We start from the raw sequence: 19,350 nt of genomic DNA, 5'->3' as shown, positions 1-19,350 counted from the left end.
ACGTTCCATGATTTTGTGGAGGATTAGACAAGTGGCCGGAGACAGAAAGAAAGCAAGTCAAACAGTGACATCTGACTTCTCCAGAGGCTCGTTAACCCATCATCCTCAGGTCTCTAGGAAGTGACTTTCAAGCTCCACATGTGGGGGCCCCTTCTGGTGACGGTGCTGGCAACTGGTGCCAAGTGTTCAGGGGCTCCAAGTTGGTCCCCTTTTCAGCCAGAGCTTTCTGTTTGCCTCAATTACCTGCCACTCCAGATTCCCTGAGAACAAACCTTCCAGAGTGTAAGAAATACACATACAATGAAAATCACTGACCGAGAGAATGTAGCCCAACACTCAAGGTAAAATAAACAGATCTGTGACAAAGCTTACTACAGATCATGTTGTAAGACCATCCTAGTCCATCACTCAGACTGTTTCGTAATTTTAGACACCACTTGAAGAACTTACTGATCTGATTACCAGCCCTTAGCAGAAGTAGACAGTGTTAGGAGTTTAGGCATGTTGTCAGTAATGAAGAATATTTGATAATCCTGTGACGAGGAAAAGCTGTAAAAAAAAAAAAAAAAAAAAGACTAAAGTAAAAATCAACGAAAAGCAAAAGTAGTTTGGGGTCATTTAATGGAAGACAAATAATTTTCTATACCTTCATGTCCTATGAAGGCATCATTTATATTATAGCATGTATAATAAATGATGTTTTTTCACTAATTTGAAAAGATATATGCACCCCTTTGTTTACTGCAGCATTATTTACAATAGCTGTGATAGGGAAACAAGTGTCCATCGATACATACATAGATAAAGAAGATGTGGTATATACGTGTAGTGGAATATTATTTAGCCACGAGAAAGAAGGAAATCCTGCCAAATGCAACAACAGGGATGGACCTAGAGGATATTACACTACGTGAAATAAGTCAGACAGAGAAAGATAAATACCATATGATTTCACTCATGTGTGGAATCTAAAAAAACAAGTGAAGAAACAAAACAGAAACAGATGTATAGATACAGAGAACAAGCTGATGGTTGCCAGAGGGGAGAGAGGTTGGGGAGAATGAGTGAACTAGGTAAAGGGGATTAAGAGGTACAGACTTCTGGTTTTATTTATTTATTTATTTATTTATTTTTAAGATTTTATTTATTTATTTTGAGAGAGAGAGAATGAGAGAGAACACATGAGAGGGGATAGGGTCAGAGGGCAAAGCAGACTCCCTGCCAAGCAGGGAGCCCGATGCGGGACTCGATCCAGGGACTCCAGGATCATGACCTGAGCCGAAGGCAGTGGCTTAACCAACTGAGCCACCCAGGCGCCCAGAGACTTCTGGTTTTAAAATAAATAAGTCACAGGGATGAAAAGTGCAGCATGAAGAATAGTCAATAATATTTTAATAGCATTGTGTGGTGACTGCACTTCATTTGTGCTAAACATTCATAATGTATATAAATATCGAATCACTATTCTGTACATCTGAAACTGATATTATGTATCAACTATGCTTAAGTTTCTTAAAAAACAGGATGTTTTTGTTTACTCATATTCCCAGATGTTTACTGCCAGACATCGAGGGCCATCATCCATTTATAATGATAACTCTGATTCAAGAGAAGGTTAACTTACTTCCATGTTCTCCATGCAGAGTGATAAGGAGAAGTAAGATACTTTAGAAGGTTTATAGGGGTGGTGTTTTTATTTTTATTTATTTTTATTTTTTTAAAGTCAATTAACATATATTATTGGTTTCAGAGGTACAAGTCTGTGATTCATCAGTCTTACATAACACCCAGTGCTCATTACATCACATGTCCTCCCCAGTGCCCATCACCCAGTTACCCCATCCCCCATTCCACCTGCCCTCCAGCAGCCCTCAGTTTGTTTCCTATGGTTAAAAGTCTCTCATGGTTTGTCTCCCTCTCTGATTTCATCTTGTTTTATTTTTTCCTCTCTTCTAGGGGTGGTGGTTTTAATGTTTGTATGCTCAAAGGGTAATATTCCAATTATTTGAAAAACCTCCTGACAGGTTTTACACTCTGTAAAGATACCAGTTACATGAAGTATTATTGTACCTACTTTTTATTCCCCCAAGGAAGAAAGGAGTATGCCTATAACCTTCAAGTGAAGGTTTAATTCATGTATCTAGAAAAATTCTTAGAAAAATAATCATAGGGGCGCCTGGGTGGCTCAGTCGGTTGAGCTACTGCCTTCGGCTCAGGTCATGATCCTGGAGTCCCGGGACCGAGTCCCGCATCGGGCTCCCTGCTCAGCGGGGAGCCTGCTTCTCCCTCTGACCCTCCCCCCTCTCATGTGCTCTCTCTCTCTCATTCTCTCTCTGTCAAATAATAAATAAAATCTTAAAAAAAAAAAAAAGAAAAAGAAAAATAATCATAAAATACATTTTCAAAATTCTAAATTATGAGATTACTTTTAATCATATTCTATTACAGAGTCACAGATCTCATAAGGAGAGAGGCAGTACATTCCAGGCTTAGAAATAATATAAAAATTACCCAAAATTAAATTACTAATTAATTTTTATCACTACTTCTAATTTTTCACAACTAATTTTCTTGTGTGCCTCCCTTATCATGCATTCACTTGAAATACTATTTTTAAAATAAAATTCATATATTTTTTAAAGATTTTATTTATTTATTTGAGAGAGAGAGAGAGAGAGAGAAAGGCAGAGAGAGAGAATGAGCAGGGGAAGGAGCAGAGGCAGGGGGAGAAGCAGACTCTCCACTGAGCAGGGAGCCTGATGTGGGACTCGATCTTGGGACTCCAGGATCATGACCTGAGCTGAAGGCAGACACGTAACTGACTGAGCCACCCAGGTGCCCCAAAATTCATATTTTAAATATCAAATTACTGGATAAGAACAAAATCTCTCATTAGCCACATGGGAAAATCCATCCCCTCTGTGTAGCTCTGTTATTATGGTTTTAATGGTTCATGCTGCCTTACTACTGTATCTTTAGAACTAATATTGGTAGAGATGATAGATCGAGTCTGAATTGAATTAGAGTATCAATATCACTATGGTCACAAAAACAGAAATCCAGTAATACTCAGAATTTTCTGCTCACAGAGAACATCTAGGAAGCATGTTATTTCTGTGCCTGTAAATTTACATCTTTTTTTTATTGCATTCCCTATGCTATACTTTTCATCTCCATGACTTACTTTTTTTGTAACTGGAAGTTTATACCCCTTAATCTTCCTTATCTATTTCACACGTTCCCCTCCCTTCTGGCAACCATCAGTTCTCCGTATTTAAGAGTCTGGTTTTTTGTTTGTTTCTTTGCTTGCTTGCTTGTTTTGTTTTTTAGATTCCACATATAAGTGAAATCATATTGTATCTCTTTCTTTGATTTATTTCACTTAGCATAATACCCTCTAGGTCCATCCATGTTGTCACAAATGGCAAGATCTCATTCTTTTTATGGCTGAGTAATATTCCCTAGTATGTATGTATGCATGTATGTATGTATGTATATACTATATCTTCTTTATCCATTCATCTGTCAATGGACACATACATGAGTTGCTTCCCTATCTTGGCTTCTATAAATAATGTTGCAAAAACACAGAGGGGCATATATCTTTTCAAATCAGTGTTTTCATTTTCTTTGGGTAAATACCAGTAGTGGTATTACTGGATCATATGGTATTTCTATTTTTAATTTTTTGAGGAACCTCCATACTGTTTTCCACAGGGGCCACACCAATTTACATTTCCACCAACAGTGCATGAGGGTTCCTTTTTCTCCACATCTTTGTCAACACTTGTTATTTCTTGTCTTTTTTATTCTAGCCATTCTGACAGGTGTAAGATGATATCTTATTGTGGGGTTTTTTAATTTTTAAAATTTATTTTTATTTTTTGTTTCATATTTTTTAGAGAGAGAGAGATTGTGAGCAGGGGCAGAGGGAGAGGGAGAGAATCTTAAGCAGACTCTGTGCTGAGTGCAGAACCTGATGTGGGGCTCGATCTCACAACCCTGAGATCATGACCTGAGCCAGAATCAAGAGTTGGACGTTTAACCTACTGAGCCACCCAGACACCCCTTACTGTGGTTTTTGATTTGCATTTTCCTGATGATCAGTGATGTTGAGCATCTTTTTCATGTGTCTGTTGGCCATCTGTATGTCTTTTCCAAAGGTCCTCTGTCCATTTTAATTGGATTATTTGTTTTCAGGGGATTGAGTTGTATAAGTTCTTTTAAAAAACAAAACAAAACAAACAAAAAAACCACTACTCTTTTATTTTCCAACAAAGGGTTGGGGTTTTTTTGTTTATTTGTTTTTGAGTACAGTTGACACACAATGTTACATTAGTTTCAGGTGTACAAGATAGTGATTCAGCTTCTCTGTATGTTATTCTATGCTCACCACAAGTGTAGCTGCCATCTCTCTGCCACCTACAATGATATAACAATGTCATTGACTATATTCCCTATACTGTACCTTTTATTCCTGTCTTATTCATTCCATAACTTTGTTTTTCGGATATTAATCCCTTATTGGATATATCATTTGCAAATATCTTCTCCTAAATTCAGTAGGTTGCCACTTCGTTTTGTAGATGGTTTCCTTTCCTGTGTAGAAGCTTTCTATTTTGATGTAGTCCCAGTAGTTTGTTTTTGCCTTTGTTTCCCTTGCCTCAGGAGACCTATCTAGAGAAATATTGCTAAGGGTGATGTCAGAGAAATTACTGCCTGTGTTTTCCTCTGGGAGTTTTATGGTTTCAGGTCTCACATTTAGTTGTTTAGCCCATTTTGTTTATTTTTATTTATGGTGTAAGAAAGTGGTCCAGTTTCATTCTTTTGCATGTAGCTGTCCAGTTTTCCCAGCACCATTTATCAAAGACAATTGTATATTCTTGCCTCCTTTGTCAGAGATTAATTGACCATATAAGCATGAGTTTATGTCTGGGCTCTCTATTCTGTTCCTCTGATCTATGTGTCTGTTTTTGTGCCACTCCCATACTGTTTTGGTTACTACAGCTTTGTAGTATATCTTGAAATCTGGGATTATGATACCTTCAGCTTTGTTCTTCTTTCTGAAGATTGCTTTGGCTCTTCAGGCTTTTTTGTAGTTCCATACAAATTTTAGAATTATTTGTTCTCATTCTGTAAAAAAAAAAAAAAAAAAAAATGCTCTTAGTATTTTGATAAGGATTGCATTGAATCTGTAGATTGCTTTGAGTAGTATAGACATTTTAACAATATTGGTTCTTCCAGTCCATGAACATGGAATATCTTTTCATTTGTTTGTGTTGTCCTCAATTTCTTTCATCAGTGTTTTATGGTTTTCAGAGTATAGATCTTTCACCTCCTTGGTTAAGTTTATTCCTAGGTATTTTATCCTTTTGGTACAATTATTAATGGGATTGCTTTCTTAATTTCTCTTTGTGCTGCTTCATTATTAGTGTATAGAAATGCAGCAGATTTATGTATATTAATTTTGTATCCTGCAACTTTACTGAATTCATTTATCAGTCCTAATAGTTTTTGGTAGAGTCTTTATGTTTTTCTTTTTTTTTTTTTTTTAAGATTTTATTTATTTATTTGAGAGAGAGAGAATGAGAGACAGAGAGCACAAGAGGGAAGAGGGTCAGAGGGAGAAGCAGACCCCCCGCTGAGTAGGGAGCCCAATGTGGGACTCGATCCTGGGACTCCAGTATCATGACCTGAGCCGAAGGCAGTCGCTTAACCAACTGAGCCACCCAGGCGCCTGAGTCTTTATGTTTTTCTATATATAGTGTTGTATCATCTGCAAATAGTGACAGTTTCACTTTTTCCTTACCAGTTTGGATGTTTTTTATTTCTCTTTCTTGTCTGATTGCCGCATCTAGGACTTCTAGTACTATGTTGAATAAAATAGTGAACATGGACCTCTTTGTCTTATTCCAGATCTTAGAGGAAAAACTATCAGTTTTTCACCATTGAATATGATGTTAGCTGTAAATATGTTAGAAATATGGCTCTTAATTCAATTTGATAAACTGCTTTTAACAGTAGGAAAAAAATCAACTTGGCTATAGAGTTTTATGCACAGGAAACAGTAGTGTTATCAGTGGCTTAATGTTAAAGGGATAAAATAAATAAAGTTTCCTGTATATCAGTTCTGAACAAAATATTTAATATTTTCATTAATACTTCATTTGATAAAATTAAATATATTTCTTATATTTGATAGGGTACCCAATCTGGAGATAGAAGAAAACTAAGTCCTTAAACAAATAATTAATAAAATGGAGACATGATCAAAATAAAGTAAGAAAAGATTAGTGCAGAATACATGTGGGGAGAGAAATAATCTGTATAAATTCAGGAGAGACCAATTTGCTGCATGCACGTATAGAAGAAAAAGAATCTAGAAATCAAACTGAATATAGTAGTCATTTAGCACTTAGTTAACTGTAAACTGAGTCTCCTGTTCATCATTGTTTAGTCCCTCATTGCATGACAATACTGATGTTATACTTTACACTACAGGAATTATGTGGAGATTTTTTTTAATTCAGGTAAAAGAAAAAAGGTAGGTCAAGAAATTAAAGAATAAATGAATGAGGAAAGATTAAAGTAATACTTTCATTCTCTCATTTCATGAACATTTATTGAGCATACACTATATGCAAGATACTGTGATAGGCACTGGGTAAAAGACATAGTACTTGCCTGCAAGAAGTTTACCATCTTAGTGAAGAGACAGGTAAGTACATATAGTATGCTCTGCCCAGTAGTAGAAAAAGGGGCACCTAACCCCACCTGAGGAGTTGGGGAAGTTTCCTGAAGAAGCTGAACTGTGTCTTAAAGGTTAAGGGATTTCCTTTTCCTACAAGATTCCAGACTAAATAATCTGAAAATTCTCCCACCACAAAACACCCAGCAATGCAAAATAAAATATAACAAACATCCCTTTAAATACATAGCAGAGCTTATAAAAAAGCAAGGTAATTCTCCAACGGCTCAAACAAACACAGCTAAGAAACAAAATTGTAAGTCTTAAAACTTTAAAAAACTTTAAAAAGCTTTAAAAAGAAAGTGGTAAGTTTAAACCAACACTGGGCTGCCCTGAAAGGATTTGCCGGTCTCAATACCAATGAGATAGAGATCTGAAAGAACACCAACTACCATCAGGGAAAAGGTAGACTAAAATAATCTGCCCACCAATGCAAAGTTAACGTGGAGAGTTTGTCTTGGCCTGAGTTCCAGGCCCAGGGGTGGGAGAAAGGTTTGCCCTTTTAAAATTTACACCAACTTGGGGCGCCTGGGTGGCTCAGTCATTAAGCATCTGCCTTCGGCTCAGATCATGATCCCAGGGTCCTGGGATCGAGCCCCGCATTGGGGTCCCTGCTCGGCGGGAAGCCTGCTTCTCCCTCTCCCACTCCCCCTCCTTGTGTTCCCTCTCTCGTTGTATCTCTCTCTGTCAAATAAATAAATAAAAATCTTAAAAAAAAAATTTATACCAACTAATTGTTCAAAATCCTCAAGCTAAGAAATTAACATAGAGACTGATAGTATCTTTGTGGTACCCGGCAGAAACAAAAGCAAAATCATTCTGGAGGGACAGACCCTCAATCCAGTGAACACAGCATAGAATTTTTCGTACTTAAAACCCCACCTAGAAAAAGAAAATCAAAACTGTTAGCGTCACAATTCTGGATTTCAAGCTGTATTACAAAGCTGTAAACATCAAGAGAGTATGGTACTGGCACAAAAACAGACACATAGATCAATGGAACAGAATAGAGAACCCAGAAATGGCCCCTCAACTCTGTGCTCAACTAATCTGGGACAAAGCAGGAAAGAATATCCAGTGGAAAAAAGACAGTCGCTTCAACAAATGGTGTTGGGAAAATCGGACAGCCACATGCAGAAGAATGAAACCGGACCATTTCCTTACACCATACACAAAAATAGACTCAAAATGGATAAAAGACCTAAGTGTGAGATAGGAATCCATCAAAATCCTAGAGGAGAACACAGGCAGCAACCTCTTTGACCTCAGCTGCAGCAACTTCTTGCTAGACACGTCTCCAAAGGCAAGGAAAACAAAAGCAAAAATGAACTATTGGGACTTCATCAAGATAAAAAGCTTTTGCACAGCAAAGGAAACCGTCAACAAAACCAAAAGACAACCTACAAAATGGGAGAAGATATTTGCAAATGCCTTATCACATAAAGGGCTCGTATCCAAGATCTATAAAGAACTTACCAAACTCAACCCCAAAAAAACAAATAATCCAGTCAAAAAATGGGCAGAAGACATGAACAGACATGTCTCCAAAGAAGACATACAAATGGCCAACAGACACATGAAAAAATGCTCCACATCACTTGGCATCAGGGAAATACAAATTAAAACCACAATGAGATACCACCTGACACCAGTCAGAATGGCTAAAATTAACAAGTCAGGAAACAACAGATGTTGGCGGGGATGCGGAGAAAGGGGAACCCTCTTACACTGTTGGTGGGAATGCCAGCTGATGCAGCCACTCTGGAAAACAGTATGGAGGTTCCTCAAAAAGTTGAAAATAGAGCTACTCTAAGACCCAGCAATTACACTACTAGGTATTTACCCAAAAAATTCAAACAGTGATCCGAAGGGGCACCTGTACCCCAATGTTTATAGCAGCAGTGTCCACGGTAGCCAAACTATGGAAAGAGCCCAGATGTCCATTGACAGATGAATGGATAAAGAAGAGGTGGGGTGTGTGTGTGTATATATATATGTACATATATATATATGTATATATATATACACATATATATATATATTTTTTATTTATTCATTTGAGACAGAGAGATACAGAGAGAGAGAGAGAACAGGAGCAGTGGGGAGTGGAAGAGGGAGAAGCAGACTCCCTGCTGAGCAGGGAGCCCCTACATGGGGCTCGATCCCAGGACCTGGAGATCATGACCTGAGCCTAAGGCAGACATTTAACCATCTGAGCCACCCAGGCGCCCCAGAAAAAAATGAAATCTTACCATTTGCAACGACATGGATGGAACTAGAGGGTATTATGCTAAGCAAATTAAGTCAGTCAGTGAAAGACAATTACCATGTGATTTCACACATATGTGGAATTTAAGAAACAGCAGAGGATGAGAGGAGAAGGGAGGGAAAAATAAGACGAAATCAGAGAAGGAGACAAACCATTAGAGATTCTTAACTACAGGAAATAAACTGAGGGTTGCTGGAGGGGAGATGGGTGGGGGGATGGGGTAACTGGGTGATGGGCATTGAGGAGGGCACATGATGTGATGAACACTGGGTGTTATATGCAACTGATGAATCACTGAACTCTACCTCTGAAACTAATAACACACTATATCACAATTAATTGAATTTAAATAAAATTTAAAAAATAAATGGAAAAAAAAGAAAAGAGAAATGCCACCCAGAGCCCCCCCCCCCAAAAATCCACTTAAAATAAACTTACAGTCCAAAATTATAAAGTACACAGGAATCAATCAACAATAAGCAAATCTCAGGCAGCACAACAAACATCACATGTAGCCATCACCCATCTCTTCCCCGATCTCAAATAAATATAGGGACTATAAAATAAGTCTATTTAAAATGCTCAAATATGTCAAAGTTGCATTTTAAAACATGAGAAAAGAGCAAGATGGTAGCTATAAAAGATCAGAAGATGGTTTTCAAGCAGAGGGAAGAGCATTTACAGTTGTGGGAGTCCAGACAGGTCTTCTTATTGGGAGCTGGCAGTCACCAAAATGGGAGGAGGAATTGGGAGGAAGACTCAGGTCATAAATCGCTTTGCATTCTATGTTAGGACTCTTATTTGCAAGTGACAAAAAGATCAACATTTGTCTAGGGAGTATTTTGCTGTTGGCTCACCGAACCAAGAAGGGCAAGGATATAGTTGGAATGATAGGAATCAGAGACTCATTTTCTCTCCATCTCTGACCACTACATTTCTTTGTGAATACTTCACTCTTTCCTACTGCAGACGTTTTCTCCAAGAGGTGGAGAATGTTGCCACTTGCAGTTTTGGCTCACATCGTTTGCTTGTGCTTTTTTTTTTTTTAATTTGCTTTAATTGTGGTAAAATACAATAGAAAATAAATCATTTTAACCAAGTGTATAGTGCAGTGGCATAAACACATTCACATTGTGCAGCCATGACCACTATCTACCTCCAGAACTTTTTCACCATCCCAAACTGAAACTCTGTCCCCATTAACAAAGCTCCCCATTCCTTCCTTCCCCGAGCCCCTGTACCACTCTTCTATTTTTCTGTCTTTGTGAATTTGACTACTCTAAGTACTTCATGTAAGTGAAAGAACACAATATTTGTCCGTCTGTGTCTGTCTTATTTCACTATACCATTTTTCTATTGATTATAGAGGAAAGAACTTTCTCTGTACACATGCTTCCATCCCCCTAGTTCCATATTTCAAAATCCTGAGCAAAAACTCTGATTGGCTTGGCTTGGCTTTTCAGACCAGGACAATGATGGATGCTATGGTTTGCTCAGCTTGGGTTACATGGCTGCCCTAGAATCTTCCCCAGTTCTCTGTGTAAACATACCTTCTCATAGAGTCCTTCTTTGTCCTCTCTATCTAAAACAGTACCCCACATCACTCTAGACCCTTATTCTGCTTTGTTGTTGTTGTTGTTTTTTTTCAGAGCACATCACTGCCTGTTATTAAATATACTCATTTGCTTATTACTTCCCCTACCAGTAGAATGTAAGATTTATAACATGAGGGACCTTTTCTCTCTTACTGACCTCTGTGTTTCCAGTCCCTAGAATAGTAACTGGGACATAATAGGAGCTCAGTAAATATTTTTAATTAACTAGAAATTGGGCTGGAGATGCAAATTTAGTATTCATTGGTAAAAGTGATTAAAAGAAATTGTTTCCAGGGATGCCTGGGTGGCTCAGTTGGTTAAGCGTCTGCCTTCAGCTCAGGTTATGATCCTGGGGTCCTGGGATCGAGTCCTACATTGGGCTCCTTGCTCAGCAGGGAGCCTGCTTCTCCCTCTGCCTACCACTCCCCCTGCTTGTGCTCTCTCTCTCTCTCTCTCTGATAAATAAATAAAATCTTTAAAAAAAATTGTTTCCAGGCGCCTGGGTGGCTCAGTCGGTTAAGCGGCTGCCTTTGGCTCAGGTCATGATCCCAGAGTCTGGGGATCGAGTCCCGCATCAGGCTCCCTGCTCTGCAGGGAGCCTGCTTCTCCCTCTCCCTCTGCCTACTTGTGTTCTCTATCTCTCTGTCAAATAAATAAATAAAATCTTTAAAAAAAAAATTGTTGTACCTCCCTAATGAAGATAAACAAATAGAAATTAAAACTGGGGCACCTGGTGGCTCAGTCCATTAAACATCTGGACTCTTGATCTCAGCTCAGGTCTTGATCTCAGGGTCATGAGTTCAAGCCCTGCATTGGGCTCCATGCTGGGTGTGGAGCCTGCTTTAAAAAAAGGAGGGAAGGAAGGGAAGGAGGGAGGGAGGTTAAAAGTAACTGAACTTTGAAAATATATATATATATATATATATATATTTATATATATATATAGGGTGATTAAAGAAGAAAGTTATGCACAAATAGGAAGAGAACTACACTTCCTAAATATAGATAATTGTGGAAAATACAACTTTGCATGATGGATGCTTAAGTCCAAAATTGCAATAGATTAAGCCCTTTCTGAAATTGCTTTCTATTGCTGAACATTTAAACCATAAACACGAGTATATAAACTGATCACATGCATGCATGTGAATGTATAAGCACATATAGACACACTACATACACTTTTTCTGATTAACATTGGAAATGGGCAAAGTAGATATGAGTCTAAAGCTGTAATGGGCACTTCTTGTTATTTCTAAGTTGTTTTTGGTTGTAGCCAGGCAAGTCAGAATACTCTGGAGTGCAACATCCCATTGTTGTGCTGCTCACCATAAACGTCACTTGGAACCTGTTTACTGTGTAGCTGCCTCTGTTCCATTCCCCTACCTGTCCTTACCCTCAAGAGCAGGGCAAGGCAAAGGGGAGCAGGGAGCAAGGTGGGGGCTGTATTAAAAAAGACAAAAAAGGGGCGCCTGGGTGGCTCAGTTGGTTAAGCGACTGCCTTCGGCTCAGGTCATGATCCTGGAGTCCCAGGATCGAGTCCCGCATCGGGCTCCCTGCTTCGCAGGGAGTCTGCTTCTCCCTCTGACCCTCCCCCTCTCATGCTCTCTCTCTCTCTCTCTCATTCTCGCTCTCAAATAAATAAATAAAATCTTTAAAAATAAAAAATAAAAAAAATAAAAAAGACAAAAAAGAAACGGGCATTTTGTAACATATATGATTGTTGAATCACTAAGTATAGTCCACTTGAAACTAATACATTGTATGTCAACTATACTTCAATTAAAATTTTTTTTAAAGGAGACAAAAATATTTTATCTTCCTGACTCTTAGTGTTGCTTTCCATCTTTTACTTCCCTTAGAGTTTACTATCCTAATGATCCTCTGTGGGCATCCCAGACTTAACCACTGTTACACTTCAGCCAAGTCTGCCCAAGGTCCCTGAGAATGACTTCTTTCAGATCTCCACTCACTTCCTCACACCTCACCCCCAAATCCAACAAGAATTCCTATTCTCTGGTAGGAAAGCAGTTTAATTAAGCTATATTGCCTCAAGGTTGTCTCCCTACCCCCCCCAAATGTCACCCCTGTAAACTTTCTCTAGGTGTTTAAAAGCCCTTAAGGAATGACTTTTTCTTACTACTTGTCTGAATCAGAAAAGAAGTTTCCTATGGCAGGAAACTTCCTAGGGGATTAAAGAGAGAGAACCATAGCCAAAAGTTCTGGGAATCAACCCCCACATTCAACTTCTAAGAAGTGAGGAAAGTAGATATGGTGTGCCCAGGAATAGTTGATTAGGTCATAATATCACCCTTTCCCACTTATTCACAATAATTAAGCATTTATTTTTAATTACCAGGGTCACAATAGTGGCTATGCATATTACTAAGTGAATATCAAATTAACTACTAAATTCTACTTCTTACTTGTACTTAATCCTGATTTATTTGTTGCTTATTAATATCACCTGCTCTCAACTTAAGAGGCAGCATTGCTAAAAGGTACTTATGTGTGCTATAATTAGTATATATAGTTAGAATATCTTGGTTTTAAAAGAATAAAAAAATTAACTGAGCTATTAGAGTTATCTGTGAGAACTTTTAAGTTTCTTAACTTCTAGGACTTTGTGTGGTTTGAAATCATGTTTCTTTATGATATTTGATCTGGTAATATTTGATAATATCATGAGCCTGGAATTTGTGACCATTTGAAAGGGGATTAAAAAGCTACTAACTTTTTTTTAGATTTTATTTATTTATGAGACAGAGAGCGCAAGCATAAGTGGAGGGAGGGGCAAAAGCAGAGGCAGAGGAGGAGGGAGAAGCAGACTCCCCACCAAGCAGGGAGCCCGACGTGGGGCTCCATCCCAGGACTCTGGGATCATGACCTGAGCCGAAGGCAGACACTTAACTGACTGAGCCACCCAGGCGCCCCAAAAGCTATTAACTTCTATGAAAAATCACAGACTTCTTAGATAAATTTGGCTATAAACTTAGAAAAAACATTAAAATACTAACCAAGATAAAGGATATACAGTGTCAGGGTTTTTTTTGCCTCTAATTGGGTAATCAGACGACCACACGTTAAGAGGTTCCCTTTGGCTTAGTACCTGCAGGCTGGTTTTCCTGGGACTCTGCTGTACCATCTGTGTACACAAGTTGCCATTCAGCAGCCTCCTGTTCTCCACAGTACAGCTTGCTCAGATGTTACTGGAGGCTCAAAGAACTGTTTCTGATAAACCTGTAGAGCTTTGGTATATCAGATATATTTGCTATAGCTTATGTACTTTCATACTTTTGCAATAATGTAGACCTCTAAAATGTGTTATTTGTTTCTTTTACAGGATAATGAAGGTCAGACAGCTCTACATTATGGTAAGATGTTTCCAAATTATTAATAATCATATTAGAAAGTTTTCTCTATTTGTTTATTTCAGCTTTGTTCAACCCTGTGTAGTGCTTAGAAAAATGCCTGGTCAGTTGGTGCAGCCACCGTGGAAAACAGTATGGAGGCTCCTCAAAAAATTAAAAATAGAATTACCATTTGATCCAGTAATTCCACTACTGTATATTTACCCAAAGAAAACAAAAACACTAATTCAAAAAAATATGCACCCCTATGTGTATTGCAGCATTATTTATAATCACCAAGATATGGAATCAACCCAAGTGTCCATTGATAGATGAATGGATAAAGAAGATAAATGGATAAAATAGACGTATATACACATATACACTAGGAAATACTGCTCAGCCACAAAAGAAGAATGAAATCTTGCTATTTGCAGCAACACGGATGAACCTAAAGGGTATAATGCTAAGTGAAATAAGTCAATCAGAGAAAGACAAATGCCACATGATTTCACTCATTTAAGGAATTAAGAATTTAGGAAACAAACGAACAAAGGAAAAAAGAGCCAGACTCTTGTACAGAGAACCAGGGGCACCTGGGTGCCTCAGTCGGTTGTGTCCAACTCTTGATCTCAGCTCAGGTCTTGATCTCAGGGTTGTGAGTTCAAGCCCCATGTTGGGCTCCATGCTAGGCTTAGAGCCTGCTTTAAAAAAAAAACAGAGAACAAACTGGTGGTTGCATTGCCAGAGGGGAGGTGAGTGGGGGTGTGGGGGTTGGTGAAATGGGTAAAGGAGATTAAGGCTATACTTATCTTGATGAACACTTGAGAAATGTATAGTATTATTGAACCATTATATTGTATATCTGAAACTAGTATAACACTGTTGTTAATTATACTTGAATTTTAAGAAATAATATAAAAACAAATTTAAAAAGGAAAATGGTCACTAGCAGAAATACAGTCATTTTTGTTTAAAAATAGATTAATAACCTCTACAGTTGGAGATATATTAAAATTCTTATGGGAACATTCATAGTAAATTGAGCCTTTCAATACCATCAGCAGAAATGGAGGCTCCTCCAGTCCCCCTTTGAAAATTCATTATTTCATTCTTGTTACTGTCAGTGACAACTGAGATGCTAATCATCGTCACTGTAGGAGCTCCAGTCTCTTCTACAGGAAATACTTTCTTGATGTAATTGAAGCGAAGAAAAATAGGTTTGATTTTTTAACTCATTTCACTTACTAACTGATTAGCTTAGTTGAGTAATCTTCACTTAACTAATCTATAAAATAGAGGATAATCTGTAAGATGAACATAGTGTGGCTCTTAAAGAATACTGGGTAAATTCAGTGAGATAAAAATACTGAAGTATTTTGTAAATAAAGCACTGAGTAAAGTGTCCTTACTTTTATTCTATTTGGGTGTGAATGTGGTTGAGTAAAAGACAACCATCAATATTTAAATCAGATTAAGGATCAACTACCTTCAGACTTTGGGAGACGGGATACATTAAGCTCTTTTGCCAGTTTTGGCCATCCTGGACCACCATTCAGTAATAAATGACCCAGATGCCCCAGATGTCCACTGCTTATTAGCATTTGCTTGGATGTCAGAAACCTCACTAAGTTGTCCAGGAGTCTAAACTGTTGGGCTACCTGTTGATGCCAACTATGTTTATCAGCCCAGTAATAAAGATTAAATATCACCAAATGCATGCCTCAACTCATCTATGAGTTTAGCTAGTATAACGTGGGTACCAAAACCAGCAAAAAAAAGGAAAATTGTGAGTCAGTCTCACTTTTGAACATATATGTAAAAATCCTAAGTAAAATATTAGCAAATGAAATCTATCAATGTATTTTTTATAAAGATGTGATTTAAGTTGAATTTATCCTAGAAATTCAAAGGATTTAACAGTTTAAACATTTATTAGTGTAGTTTGCCACATTAGTAAATTACTTGAAAAACCATTTGGACAAATCAGATGTAGAAAAAGCAATTGAGGAAATTCAATACAGAATGCAGTATAAAGACGTAATACAGAAAAGTAGTTAAGACCCCAGGCTCTTAAGCCAAACTTCCGGGTTCAAATTCTAGTTCTACTACTGAACTTGGACAGATTATTTAACTTCAGTGAACCTGTTTACTTATGGTGAGATAGGAATAATAATAACCTCAGAGATACGTTATAAACATATAATAGGCTAATCTATGTAAAGTGCTTAGGACAATGTCCAACACCTTGTAGGTACTCAATAAATGTTAGCTAATATGATTGTTTATGATAAAAACTCTTAATAAACTAGATATGCAAGGAAACTTCTATGGCCTGATTAAATTATATGTCAAAAACCTAGCGCAAATATTACTAAAGGTGAAATGTTTGAAGCATTTCCTTTAGAAACAGGAATGAGAAAAGGATGCCTCCCAAAACTAAGTTTCTTTAATATTATATTGGAATCCTAGACTACACAGAAAGAAAAGCAAAAGAACTAAAAAGTACATGGGATGGATAAAAAGAAACAAAATCATCATTAATCTCAAAATAAGTAGCTACATAGAAATTCAAGAGACTCTACAGTCAAATTATTAAAACTAATACAGTTTAGCAAAGATGCTGAATACAAGATCAGTTTTTTTAAATTACATTCTTAAACATTAGTATAAAAGGTAGAAAATAAATATAAAGACCTAAGTCCTGGGCAAGTGCAGTCAAGAGATGGAGGCTCCTTCATTCTGTCCAGCATCCCCCCATGAAATGGAGGCTTGGATGGGGTACTCTGACAATGCTGAAGCCCTGATCACCCTTGCCCGGGCTTGCAGGGTAGTGGCTCCATGCCAGGAGAGGCAAACCAGGCTCCCCCCGCACTGCCGCCAAGCACCAACCCCTAAAGCAGGGGGAGGAAGGGTGTCACTCAAAGAGAAGCTTGCTGTTGTCCGCACTCCCAGCTCCAGAATCTGGCTCAGAGATTTTGCCTGGGGGGAGAAGCAGACTAAAACAGCTCCTAATCTCTTCCCAAAGGAACTGACCTCATTTGCAGCAGAGCCTGGAGAAGTTCAAGGCTAAGGGTATTCTCAAGAATAGTGGGGAGGATGGGAGAATACTACATCTGGGAGGAGCCTTCATGAGTAAGAACAAATATCAAACACTGACCTTTAAAGAAGCCACAATTTGATTGGGTTGGTTTGTAGGACAATTTATGGCCCATTTGAGTGGTTTCCTTTGAGCACTTTCAATATGTTATCCCACTGTGTTCTGACCTTGAATATCTATTTATAGAAATAAGGAATCTATATCTGGCAAAGCTGTCTTTCAAAAATGAAGATGGAATAAAGTCTTTCCCAGATAACAAAGACTGAGAGAATTTGTTGCTAGCAGACTGACAAGAAATACTAAAGGAAAAGATTCAGACTAAAAGCAAATGACCCAAAAAGTAATTCAAATCCATATGAAAAAACAAAAGAGCACCCATAAATACAATTATATAGTTATAAAAGGCAGTATAAATGCATACTTTTTTTCTCCTTTCTTTCCTTAACTGATTTTAAAAAGTAGTGTCTAAAATAGTATGTATATAATGTATTATTGGGCCCGTAACATATAGAAGTATAATATATTTGCCAATAACAGCCCAAAGGAGATGGATGAGGACAAAGTTATAATGGGTTAAGGAAGTGACTACAGATGTTAAAGTAATTGTAATAATGTCTTGTTGGATTTGTAACATTAATAGATGTAACAGGTATAACAATACTACCACCAAAAGAGGGAAGATGCCATAGAAATATAAGGGAGTAATGTTTCTACATATCACTGGAATTAAGCTGAGTATAAATCTGAAGCTGAAGGTAAAACGCTTATGTGGTAAACCCTAGAGCAACCACTTAAGAAAAAACTCAAAATAGATGATTCAAAAATAATAGTTGGAGATTCCAGCACCCCACTTTCAATAATGGGTAGGACAGCTAAACAGCAGGTAAACAAGGAAATGGAAGACCTGAACAACACTATAAACCAACAAGATCTAACAGACATCTATGAAACACTCTATCCAACGACAACAGAATATATATAAGTTTCAAGCGCACATAGAGCATTCTTCAGGATACACAATATGAAGGCCATGAAACAACCTCAATAAATTTAAAAGAATAGAAATAATAATACAATGTATGTTCTCCAACCACAGTGGAATGAAATTAGATATCAAGACTTGAAAACTCACAAATATTAGGAAACTAATAAACTTACTATTAAATAACAAGTGGGTCAAGGAGGAGGAAATTAAAAGAGAAATCAGAAAATACTTTGCGATGAGTGAAAATGAAGATAACACATGCCAAAACTTATGGAGTGCAGCTAAAGTAGTGCTTACAGAGAAATTTGTAAATGTAAATGCTTTTGTTAAGAAAGAAAAAAAAAATCTCAAATCAGTAACTAACTTAATCTTCCACTTTAAGACACTGGAGAAAGAAGAGCAAACAAAGCCAAAAGAAAACAAAGAATAATAGAGATTAGAGTAGAAAAAAGTGAAATAGAGAATAGAAAAACAATAGAAAAAAATCAACAAACTAAAAATTAGTTCTTTGAAGCAAAAGAACCAGCTGGTCAACCCACAGGATCATGAAAAATAATACATTGTTGTATTTAAGCCACTAGATTTTGAGTGGTTTGTTATACAACAGTAGATAACCAAATAATGCACCCCATACACATAAATCAATTTTAACTGAATCAAATGCATATGTAAACAAAAGCAAAATTACAAACTTTTAAATGAATAGAGTAAGGAAGGGTTTCTTAAGAAAACACTCAAAAATACAAATCATAATTTAAATTATGATAAGTACATTAAAAATTTTAAACTTCTATTAAACAAAAGATAGTGTGAGCAAAGTAAAAATGCAAGGCACAGACTGGGAGAAGATATTTAAAATGCAAATAACCTGCATAAGATCATTATTCAGAATATATCAAGAACATCTACCCAGCCAATAAGGAAGACAATCAAATAGAAAAATAGACCCCCAAAAATGGATAGTTCACAGATGGGAAGAGCCAAATATCAAATAAACAGCAAGAAAAGATGTTCAACCCCACTCATAACTGTCAAGAACTATGAGCAATCTGGGATTATACCCTGCTTACAGACTAACAAGTTAGCCTATCACAGTTTCATGGATTCTGGCAAAAAACACAAGACTATTATTCACAGCACAGCAAGCAGCATGAGCTTTATGTTTGTGTCATTTCCTTTTGAGTCCCATAGGAGCTAAGCAGAGAAGTCCAGGTAGATACTACACACATAGTGTATCATATCTTAGGAATCCTAAGCTTAGGGGCACCTGGGTGGCTCAGTCGGTTAAGTGTCTGTCTACCTT

At 37.4% G+C, this 19,350-nt stretch overlaps 1 protein-coding gene across 1 annotated transcript in view; it reads left to right on the top strand.

Annotated features, from left to right (window-relative positions):
• ACBD6 (acyl-CoA binding domain containing 6) overlaps positions 1–19,350 on the top strand; it is a 217,914-nt gene that overhangs the window by 181,861 nt on the left and 16,703 nt on the right. The window contains exon 7 of the mRNA XM_021682563.1: positions 13,956–13,986. Within this exon, the coding sequence (XP_021538238.1) occupies positions 13,956–13,986 (31 nt within the window). The remainder of the gene's footprint in view (positions 1–13,955; positions 13,987–19,350) is intronic.

The sequence above is a fragment of the Neomonachus schauinslandi genome, chromosome 6 (genome assembly GCF_002201575.2).
Source record: "Neomonachus schauinslandi chromosome 6, ASM220157v2, whole genome shotgun sequence".
Classification (NCBI taxonomy): domain Eukaryota; kingdom Metazoa; phylum Chordata; class Mammalia; order Carnivora; family Phocidae; genus Neomonachus; species Neomonachus schauinslandi.
Note: the sequence above shows the minus strand (reverse complement) of the source record. Positions and strands in the feature narration are given on the sequence as shown.